The sequence below is a fragment of the Fukomys damarensis genome, unplaced genomic scaffold (genome assembly GCF_012274545.1).
Source record: "Fukomys damarensis isolate Sample0158 unplaced genomic scaffold, DMR_v1.0_HiC HiC_scaffold_1, whole genome shotgun sequence".
NCBI lineage: Eukaryota > Metazoa > Chordata > Mammalia > Rodentia > Bathyergidae > Fukomys > Fukomys damarensis.
The window spans coordinates 39,266,504-39,278,701 of NW_022900913.1; the positions used below are offsets into that span (position 1 = coordinate 39,266,504).

General features: G+C 34.3%; 1 protein-coding gene across 2 annotated transcripts in view; it reads left to right on the top strand.

The window, feature by feature from the left end:
- The first annotated feature begins 694 nt into the window (after positions 1-694).
- Ndufs4 (NADH:ubiquinone oxidoreductase subunit S4) overlaps positions 695-12,198 on the top strand; it is a 103,631-nt gene continuing 92,127 nt past the window's right edge. The window contains exon 1 of one of the 2 annotated variants that reach the window (XM_033760902.1): positions 695-861. In XM_033760902.1, coding sequence (XP_033616793.1) covers positions 764-861 — 98 coding nt within the window. In that variant the 5' untranslated portion in view covers positions 695-763. The remainder of the gene's footprint in view (positions 862-12,198) is intronic. The other variant, XM_010626852.3, reaches the window with a different exon arrangement.

Genomic DNA, 12,198 nt, shown 5'->3' on the forward strand with positions numbered 1-12,198 from the left:
GGAGTGTAGCCCAGTAGTAAAGCATATATAACATGAACAAGGTCCTGGGGTCAATCCTCAGTACTAAAACAATAATAGTAATATCTGTGGTGTCCATACATTCTAATCATATATTCAAGATTTACTAAGTAAATAGAAGTATCGAGTATTATTTTCCATACACAATATATCAATGTATCAAAACATCACACTGTACGACATAAACATGTAAAATTAGGTACATTAAATATTTAAAAGTATTATGTTCCACAGTTTCATGTTAGTCCACATGTCAAAAAAAAAATTTGCCAGACTAGATTTTTCATGTGAAAGACATGATAATTATAACTACAAAATATCAAACTGAACACAGCGCTGTACAGAGGGCTTGCAAACAGAACCTAGCAACATTTTGGGAAAAAACTACTTTGTTTCTCAAGGACTCACAGAGCCCTCTCTTTTTTCCAATGGGTTTAGCCTCAGATAAGGCAGAGTTCTTTGAAAAATTGAGTTGGTATTCCAATTTTCAAGCACTTTCTTTGTTTTGTTTTGATTATCATTATAAATAATCAATCCTACCAACCAACATGGATTATTTATTGGGGTAGTATTTACACCTAATGTACTTCTGCATTTCTTTCTCCACTCTTTTGTAGACTCAAGCTTTAAAAGGAGAATAAACACCAACGGCTCCACTGTGTTGCGTTTGTACCGGCTTGAGAACGAAGGAAGTTAGACCCTTGTGGGGATCCGTCCTACCATCCGGCTGTTCGGCTGCAGCAACATGGCGGCGGTCTCAATGTCAGTGGCGCTGAGACAAGCGTTGTTGGGGAGAAGCGCAGTGGCTACAGCTGCCATTTCCATTTCCAGGGTTCCGACCAGGTAACATAATTGTCAGGCTCCTCAAGTCCTTCCACTTTTGCCGGGTCCCTGCTGGTGGAATCCGGGAGGAAGGTTCGGAGAAGGCGTCCACCGTTGACCCTTTCCGCGGGAGGGGCGGGCGGACCTGGGACTGCGTTCGAGGCGCTCTTCAGGCGAGTAGAGGCTTGAATGTAAGGTGGGGGGATCTCACACTTCTTGGAAACTTTTGGTCTGTTCAGAGAGAGCGAGTCTTTGTCCCAGAGCTGTGAGACGAACCTTAGCGCCCAGGGGAGAATCTCGATAATTTCTCGCTCCACTTTTCACATCCCTTCCAGTTGTCACCTGTTAGCGCACCACTTCAGTCCTTGCTGGAAGGTCAAACCCATGGATCTCCTCCATGGCTTACGTGGTGTTCATTGGTTTTCTGACAGAAAGATGGTTTTATTCATCATTCTGCACGGGAAGAAAACTTTTTCGGAATCCAGTGTTAGTAAAATGTTATTTCTACTAATATTGGAATTTTAACTTTTTTCCTCTCTGGGGATGGAATCTAGGACCTTCCATGTCTAAGTATGAGCTCTTCCTCTGAACTACAACCCCAACCCAGGAGGATAATTTTTTAAAAGGCTGGTATTAGTATCGGGAGATTTCCCATCCATCCACAATTTTACTAAAGCGATACAATAATTTAGAGATTGTTATTGTATTGCCTTGAAGCACTTTTATGATGGTTATTTTTAAATGCATTGCCTAATCCTTCATTTCCACATTTCTCCGATTTTTCTTGAATTTATTGTAGTACTACCACCATGTACACAATTAGCGTGTTTATTCGCGAAGTAGTATGTTTTGTCGCTTTTTTCACAGCCTGTTATATAAATGAGGCTTAATATTTAAAGTCTGCTGCATGATCTGGAGACCATTAAATGATTAGTGTAATGATAGAAAGATGGATTGAAGTGTGGGCTGGAGAGGTGAGAAACATGGCACAAATGTGAGTGGTTAAAAATTTAAAAGGATTTATTCAAGTGCTTATTAGCTTTATGTTACACTGTCAATATAAAAGGAATACAGAATTAAAACGAGTAATTAGAAAGAGCTTTTGGAGGTGAGTTTTATTAAGGTTTTCAATAGGTATTATTTGAGAAAGGTGTCTTAGGTTCTGGTTTATGAATGATTTGAAGGTGATAGGATAGTACTTATATGTGTGTACTACATATGTGGTATAGAGTCAGTGAAAAATGGAGTCTCAGATTGGGGGAAAGGTAAAGGATATATTTTAAGTGTTCTACTTCCAGGCAATTTAAGGAATAGAAAGTAGCTCTCTCAGGTAAATTACCCACTGGTTAAGTCTTAATATGATTTAGTAACAGTAAACCATTTCTTTTCCTTTAGCTGTTATAGGGCAGTGGGGGTGGCAAAACTATGGCATACCTGTTATTTGTTTTTCTTTTAAGACAAAAGATGCTAATGTATGAGTTGTTTTTTCAAAACCAACACCTCAGTATTCAGGTTTAATTGCAGTGTTGGCACTTTGCAGTAAATAAGTGGGTTTTGGGTTAAAGTTTGGGCACTCATCTCTAAGAGGTTCGCCATCACTGTTACAGGGAATAAATTTTGCATTTACAAATATTAGTGTATTCAGAATAGCCTTAGAACTAAAAATAAGTTTGAGGACCATTATTGTATGATTAATTACAACATGTCTGCATATCTAAGTTTAAGGCATAACTTTTTGTCAGCAATTATTGTAGTTGAAATTAAGACAATATTAGAGTTTGGAAACTGATGATAATTATTACAGTACATCCAAGCTTATGAGTTTCTGCTTGAAAATTGTTAGATTTGAAACTAAAATTTTAAGTCATGTGGGATAACCTGTTTCATATGCAGTGGATCCTTAACTTACGAACTCAATAGATTCCCTGGGGCTGGTTGTAATTCAAGTTGATAGTAAGTCAGTACAGCTGACATCTGGATGTTTACCTTGGTACACACTATACATAACAAGAGGCAGATGAATCTTCTATTAACCTAATTAACCCAAGTTGTTTGTATATCTGGCTGGTCATAACTTGAGGGTCCATACATATATCCTTGATTGTTGGCCAGTGACATCTCTGTGGAAATGATGTACCACACTAGACTGAAGTTTTAAGAGCTGTTCCATACTTTGGCATGTTCCTTTTCTCTCGGCTGTGAGACGGTCATATCCCAGGTGGATCTGCTTTTTCAGCTCAGATCCTGGAAATAATGACCACATGGAGCAAGATGGAAGTTGATTCTTTAGAATTAAGTATATAAAATATAAATTGAATGAGATATCTTTGCTGTAAGCCACAAAGATTGTTGATTCCTGCTGTATAACAACCTATATACTGACTTTTTATTTACACACATTTGCAAATGAGGTTTTATAACACATTCTGTTACATCAGTATTGAGATCACAAGCCTTTGAGGGCTGGAACAAATTTTTATTTATATTGCTTCTAGCATAATGGTGTGCACATAGCAAGTAAATGCTTATCACATAGATAAATAAATACATATTTAGAGATGATTGATTGGTTGAGGGCAAACAACAAATCAGAGGCAGTATTTTCTATTAGTAGCCTCATCAGTGCAAATCAGATAGGCACCAGCTCATGTCAGTGTGAAAAAAAAATATCTACAGTACATATTTTTTCCTAATTATTTGTAGTTTGACTTTAGGCTATTCATCCTGAACTCTTAATTTCTGGATTGAAGTTGTCTTATGAGTAGATTTTATACTCTACACTTTGACAAATGTCCCGACTCTTTAATGTTCAGATTTTAAAAAGCAAGGTGGCCTCAGGATGCTCATTTTAAATGAGAGCTCCTTTGGAATTAGAGTAACTTAAATTCACCTGAAGTTTTTAATAAATATGGGAACGTAGTGGAGAAAGATGGATCAACTTGGTTTATGTGTATCACCTGTTAGAAGAGGTTTGTTTGGGAATGGAGTAAATGTAGAATTCAGACAGAATTGAAACAAATACATTTCAAGTAGAAAAGCTTCTAAAATTTATCATAATAGGTAGAAATTGAATATCATTGTTACGGTATCCTGAGCACAAATCAGTAATAGGTAACATTTACTTTTAGCAGTATATCATTCAATGTGCCAAGGATTTCTTTTACATCATTATATATATTTCCCATAGTAACCCCATGAATTTGACAGTTTCTGTCTTCATTTTTCAGGAAACAGGACAAAAGTGAAATGACTTAAGTTTACATTGATAGAAAATATATTTAATCATCTAAATGAATCTATTGACTTTTGCAATGAGGAATATTATTTCTCATAATAAATAAATTGAAACCCCACTTTTTTTCCTGCCTTAGCAAGATATATATCCTTATTTTAAAAACTTAGCTTTTACTTTATTATTTCTTCTATACAGGGAGAGGAATTAATAATTGGGAGGGGCTGAGCTAAGGATATTTTTCCTAAAGTTTCGATAACTTCACCCTCTGAAACAAAAACACATTATGTATTAAATGAGGTATATTGAACATATTTTTTTTCTTTTTTTCTTACTCCAGTGATCATTAGGAAAAAATTATTGCATTCTACTGCCTTTAAAAACTATCAAGTATACCTTTTGAGTTCTTGTGTCTGCCGTTTTGTTTCATTTGCAGTACTTTGAAATGAGCCATCAGTCCAGCCCTTCTTCTATTTTCTATTTTAAGACAGGGTCTCACTAAGGTTGGACTCAAATTTAAGATTTTGCTGACTTAGCCTCCTGAATGGTTGGGATTACAGGCATACACCACTGTGCCTCGATCTTGTGTCTGCTTTTTAATCTTCTTACATTCTTCTTTGACCATCCTGCTTCTTTTGGCAGTTTTACCACCCCTTTTCATTTCTCATGTGCTTAAATATCAAGCAACTAAACCTATTAAAAAGTATAAAATCATGTAGGCTTAATGAAGCTCTGATGATGGTTAGACTTTATAGTGATTAAAATCTTAAATTAAAATCTTTTAAGGTTGGCAAATTATTACTAGTAATACTTGAGCTCTTATAACTTCTTTTATTAGTTTGCAGAGTTCATCTAAATCTGGTACTTCATTGTACTTGGATTATGCAGCGTCCACAGTCACAGCACTTTCATAAAAATATTTGTGTATTTTAGCAAATTATTCTAACTCATTTTTTATGCTATAAGCAATGACAGCAATTCAGAGGTCTTGTTTCAAGTTGTAGTCTTTTATTTTTATTTTACTTTTCTGGAACTGGGGATTGAACTGGAAGGATCTTTACACTAAGCTATATCCTTAGGCCTTTTTAAATTGTTTTATTTTGAGGCAAAATTTTTCCTCAACCTGTCACTTGCCTAGTCTGGGCTCAAACTAGTTAGCCTTCTGCCTCAGCCTCCCGGTGTACTGGTATTACAAGTGCGTGCCACTATACCTGGCTCAAGTTCTGTTTTAATCTTTGAGTATTTTAGTAGGTAAATATAACCTTAAATTCTTTAGAATTAGTTGCTCAAAGGTGATCTTAACAAACTTAATTTTTTTTTATGGCATAATTCTTCAGTTTAGTGGCTTTAAGTGTTTATTGTCTATCAAAATCACCTGTTTGCTGTGCAGTACCATGATACAAAATTCAGATGTCTTGGCCCTAATCTGTTGGTTCTGTATGTTTGGCTTGAGGCTTACCTTTGATTGGAAGATCTGATTGGTGATTCTAATTGAAAACTACCAATTAAAAAAAAGTTTTTGTGTTATATCTATAAAGACTTGAAAAAACACTGTACACTTTTCCTTGGTAGAGTGGGTAGGGAAGATTTACAGAACCAAAATTGCTTCCATTTTGCATATTTTCCTAATCTAAATTAAGGCTTTTCATCTGTGTACTCTGCAGAGGCTATTTCTAGAGGAAAAATTTTTAGAGGAAAGAAGGCTTTTTGAAAATTTTGGAGAAAGTGGGCAATGTTACTCCACACTAGAGACTCTTGTTCTTCCTTTTGGAAGGGCTGAGGTTTAATATAGTGTAGCTGTTGAACTTTGCCATTCGAAGTTTTAAGAAGGGTTTCCTCCTTTAAATTGGAAATGGGGGTTGGGGATTTAGCTCAGTGGTGCTAACACCTGCCTCGAAAACCAAGGTCCCGAGTTCTATCTCTCCTACCAGAAGATAGATAGATAGATAGATAGATAGATAGATAAATAGATAGATAAAATAAAATAAAATGGAAATGGTTTTTAGGGAGGTGGTCTTTGACTTGGATGTACTCTTAAGAAAATTGCTAGCTTCTCCAGCATTGTTTCAGTAATTGCTTAGAAATGTTTCAAATGTTGAGGAAAACTGTCTTTGAGAATAAAGATTTGGCTGCTTTTGTGATACGTTTTGCTATACTTAACAAAGCTAGATGAAGAGTTTATTTCTTTGCATTTTCTAGGGCTCAAAAAATGTTTTTCTTTAGCCACTCCATATGTAATAAGAAAATGGTCCTTGAATAGGGCTTCCTAGACAAAAGATCTTGTTCTAGATGACTGTTCAGCAAACCATATCCTTCTAAAAAATGTCAGTCTGTCTTGATAATCTTTAAAGTGAATACAGATGGGCCAGGGATTTAGCTCAGTGGATCCACCACATTCCTTGCAAGCACAGGGTCCCAAGTTCTACCCCTGGTTCTTCAAAAAAAAAAAAAAAAAAAAAAACCCAGCAAAATAAAGTGAATACAGATGTTTTGAGTCTTCTGAGGACTACTCTTGGAATGTAAAGAGCACTTCTTTTAGAAGAGATTTTTAAAATATGCTTATAGAAATTTATAATTTTTTAAGTCCAATGAAATTAGTCTTAAACATTAGTAATTTGAATTTAATTTTAATTTCCTTTCATTGGAGAAACAAAGTACATCTCTGGCTTTTGTTAGAATCTTGTATTCAACCATTAAAAATACAGAACAAATCTTTTAATACTTTTATGCAGTGAAAAGTGATATTTTATTGGAAAGAATAGCTTTTTGTATGTTCAGTACCTTCTATCTTCATAGGTTAACGCTAGAAGTTATAGTTAATAGATTTAATAATATTTTAGTTGGAGAACTAGAGGATTATCTAGTCCAACCTTGTAATGCAAGAATCTCTAGAACTTCCCACTTCTTGATTAGCTGTTGAGTAAGTATAGTGAATTTCCAGTAGCTGTAAAAAATGCTACTCTTTTAGCCTAATTGATAAGTACACTTTTCTTTTAAACCATGCACAGGTCTAACCCTCTGTCTATCACATAATTGGAGACACACTCTTCCTGCAAGACTATGTACTTACTCTTCAGTTTGCTTACTGTTTATTAATGAATGGATTTTTTGATGCTTTACTGCCTCTTGGTATTCCTAGGATGTTTTCATATTGCTAGTGTCTTTGAACTGTATACTATATTTTTAATTAAGTCACATTTTCAGAGGTCATGGTTTCATGAGCTAAGTTTGGACTAAAGAAAAGTTGAGAGGTTTTTAAAATTTTTATTTTAAAAATTAAGAAAAAATTCACCTTTTCCTTTGTGGTATACACTTCTTAGAATTTTAACACATATAGTACATTGGGTTTGTGTAACCATCACTATAGTACAGAATACTAAAAGATTTCATCACCCCCAAAAGACTCCCTCAAATTAACCCTCCTTGATTCCTAATATCCCTGGCCAAAGTCAGTTTTCTTTATCTGAATAGTTTTATAATGTTGACTGTAATATAAATGGAATCACACAATATATAACCTTTTGACATTATCTTCTTTACTGAGCATAATACCTTTGAAAGTCATCCAAGTTGTATGTTTTGATAGTTCATTCTTTTTTTACTACTAAGTAGTATTCCATTATGTCGATGTACATTTGTTTATCCATTCACCTATTGAAAGACATCTGAATTGTTTCTAGTCTTTGGCATTTATAAATAGAACTATTGTAAACAATTATGTGCAGAGTTTTATGTGATATGTAAATATAATTTAGTTTCTCTAGAGAAGATACCTGGGGAGGAGCTTCCTGGGTAATAGGTAAGTAAATTTAACTTTATAAGAAATAGTTGCCTGAGTGTCATGGTGCATGCCTATGGTCCCAGCACTCAGAAGGCTGATGCAAGAAGATTGCTGCAAGTTTGAGGCCAGTCTGAACTACATAGTGAAATTGTCTCCAAAAAAAGAAAAAAAAATTGTCAAACACCTTTGAGTGATTGTACCACTTTGCTTTCTACTACCAGTGTATAAAAATTTTAGTTTTGCATCCTAACTAACATTGGTAGTGTTTTTTATTTTAACCACTCTATTAGGTATGTAATAGTATTCTGGGGTTTCTATGTTATAATGGCTTTATTGATCTGTAACTCACATATCAATACTTCTACTTACGAAGTATAAAATTTGATAATTTTTAGTATACTTATAGTTGTCAACCATAACCAGTCACAGCATTTTCATCACTACAGAAAGAAACCTTGTTTCTATTAGCAGTCACTCCCTGTTTCTCTCTTCTAGCACTCCTGAGTAACCACTAATCTTCTTCTGTTTCTTATGAATACAGTATGCCTATTCTAGACATTTCATGGAAATGGAATCATAATATAAGGTCTTTTGTGGTTGGCTTCTTTCACTTGGCATAATATTTTCAAGATTCATCCTAAGTTATAGAATATATTGGTACTTGATTCTTTTTATTGATGAAATTATTTGAACATACCACACTTGATTAATCAAATCAGTTGATGGACATGGGTTGTTTCTTTTGGCTATTAACAAGTAATATTCTATGAACACCTGCATACAAATTTTTGTGTGACTATGTATTTGCATTCTTCTGGGTAAAAACCTAGGAATGTGATAACTGTGTGTTTACCTTTTTGAGAAGCTGCCAGATTGTTCTCTAAAGTGGCTGCACTGTTTTATAGTCTCACAGCCCTGAGTGAAGTTTTTGCAACCTCTCTAACACTTGTTATTATCTGCTTTTTAAAATTATAACCAACAGATTGAATATAAAGTGATATAATTAGGACTTTGCATTTTCAAGATACCTAATTTATTGTGTCTTTATTACGAATTTTCCTAATTGCTAATGATGGAACTTTAGTGAAGTGTTTGTTCATGCCTTTACCCATTTTAAAATTTAGTTGTTTAATTTCTTTGGGGGGGGTGTTTGAGACAGGGTCCTACTAATGTAGTTGAGACTGACCTGGAACTCACTATGTAGCCCAGGCTGGTCTTGAACTCACAGCGATCCTCCCGCTTCAGCCTCTTCCAAGTGCTGGGATTACAGGCATGCGCCACTATGCCCAGCTAGTTGTTTAATTTCTTACTGCTCAACTTTAATTGTTCCTAAAATATCCTGGATAAGAGTACTTTGTCACATAGGGAAAATTTTTTTTCTTTTTCTCTACTCATCCTAGGATCATTGATTGAGGCCCCTATAACAGACAGATTTCGAACTAAAGAACTTCACATTTGCTTAATAAATGTTTACCTGCTTTGAGAACATTAATAAGGAAATTAAGACCAGACCAACAGTTGACTCTGTGTATATTTACACTTAGGTTTGATGAATAGTGAGTAGTGAGGGAGAGAAATGATAGGGCAAAAAGGGTGTGATCTAATGGTGGTAAACTAGGAGAAATTTAGCAAGGCTTATTTGTTCAGATTCTTCTGTGTAACTCTTCCTCTTCAAAGAACAGGATGTTCCAGTCCTCTAGGTATAGGGAGAGCATCTCTTGTATGAGAATATTATAACTTGCTTCAGGGAAGGTTGGAAAATCCTTCCCAGGTTTTATAACTTGCTTTGAGGAACAAAGAGCAGAGAGAACTCACTGCTTCTACTGTTTTTCACTATGATGAATTTGCATATTTTGTGGTAGTCTATCAGACATGTGGTTTGCAGATAGTTTTTTCTGAATCTATATCTCTCCATTCACTTAACAGTTTTTTTTTTTAATGCAGGGGATCAAACCCAGTGCTTCTGACACTCTACTGTATATCCCCTAAGTTGCATCCCCATCCCTTAATGGTCTTCACAAAATGAAAGTTCTTTATTTCGATAAAATTCAGTTTAGCATTTATTTCCTTTTATAAATTGTGCTTTGCTGTACCTATGAGCTCTTGGCCTAAGTACAAGCTATAAAGGTTTTTTTCCTATATTTTCTTTTTGAAATTTTGAAGGTTAGATCTTTGATCCATTTGGAATAAACTCTTGTATAAAAAATGAGGTTTATTTAGCATTGCTGGCCATTAGAGAAAGACAAAATAAAATGACATTGAAATTTTATTTTGCTCCGTAAAGAATGGCAGTCAGCAAGAAAACGAATAATAATACTGGTGAGGCTGTGGTGAAAAAGGAACCCTCCTACATTGTTAAACTAGTACTGTACAATGTAAACTAGTACTGTAAACTAGTACTGTACAACCATTATGGAAATCATTATGGAGATTCTTCAAAAAACTTAAGAGTAGAAATTCCATTCAATAGAACTATTCCTTTACTAGGTACAGTATTGAAAGTTAAAGATATCATATTACAGCAATGCATGAATACCAGTTTTATAGCAGTACAATTCATAATTGCTAAATCTTGAAGGCACCTGTATGTCTGTCTATCAACAAATGAATTGGATAAAGAAAATGTATTTATACTAACTACTACTGTGCTGCTAAGTACGATTCATTTGTAGGAAGATAATGCAACCTGAAGACATAATGTTAAGTGAAATAAATCAGACACATAAGCTTAAATACTGTATGGTTTCTCTCAGATGAGAAGTCCAAAGTATTAATAAAGAGCAAAGTAAAAGATAGATAAAAGGAAACAGTGAGATACATCATTTCCAAATAGGAAGACCAAGAGATAAAGGAAAGGGGAAAGGGGAGGAAGAAAAGGAGATGTAAAAAAATAAAGATGTGTTGTGTACATGTACCAAATAACCGCAATGTAAGTAATTATGTATTGTAAACATGTACTATTAAAATTTTAAAAGGCCAAATAATGAGAAGTTTATATAGAGGTACACTGTTCCAACTATTTTAAAGACTTCTTCCCAATTTGTTTATGTAGTGCTCAGATATCTAGGGCCTTGTGCGAATTGTGTAAGTGCTCTACCATTGAGCAACCCCCACCCCAGTCCATTTAATAGCTTTTGTACCTTTTTCCACACTTACATTGGTTTGAATGTGATTTTGTGTTCTCTTTGTTTCATTGGTCTAAATCCCTTTGCTAGTACAACAGTTTTTACTACTGTAGTTTTATACTAAATGTATTTTTAAATTGAGTAGTTAATGTTTCTTCCAACCTCATCCCTTTTCGTAATTTTTAAAATCCATGCTAGTTACTTTTTGTTTACACTGTAGAATCAGTTTGTCTGTATTTGTGAAAAATCCTGTTGAGATATTGATTTGTATTGCTTTTAATTGTAGATTAATGTAGAATAGTTGAATATTTTTACTGTGTTGAATCTTCCAGTTTATAGGTATGTCTCTTCATTTATTTATTGATTTTTATTAGTGTTTTATAATATTGAATATAAAGATCATATATATAGTGTTAGATTTATAATATTTAATTTTTGGAAGCTATGGTCAAATGACTTTTTTTTTTTGGTACTGGGGATCAAACTTGGGTCCTTCTCCTTGTGATGCAGGTGGTGGAACCACTGAGCTAAATCCCCAGCCCCTCAAATGGCATTTTTTAAAAATTTCATTTTGTTTTTTTATTGGTACATGTTTGTAGTAATAATTATTGCATTCATTGTGGGGTGTTACTGTATGTACATAACACATTTTTTTATTTTTTTTTATTTTTATTGAGGTTATTGGTACCATCTAGGTATACAAATACAGTTACATTCATCATTGGGATTCTGTACCTTTACATAATAGGTCTTGATTCTCATTTTTTCCCTTTCCCTGCCCTCCCTTCACCCCCTCCTCCCCTCCCCATTTACAAACACTTTATTTCCATTTTTTCAGTTTCTCATATTTTTTTCCTCTCCCTTATTACCTCTCCCCCACCCTTCCCACTTTCCTTACACCTTTAGCCCTTTACTTCCTATTTCACATTATTGTCTCATTAGGATCCTGTGTACTATTATAGTTTTTCACACCAAAGAAACTGTTTGGTATTTCAGTTAAAGAAATCTCTGTATGAATATTAAAAACAGGGAATCCTAAAATAAAACTAAAAAGGAAAGTAAAAGAGAAAAGGCAATGATGTAACATCAAAATAATCCTTAATTCTGGAGATGAAAATGGTCCCTGAACATATTTAAATTGCTTCTCCCTCTTATAGTCTTATCTTATTCTTTTTTCATTATTTAGAGAATACTTTATTAGTTTCTGTAATCAAACCCAC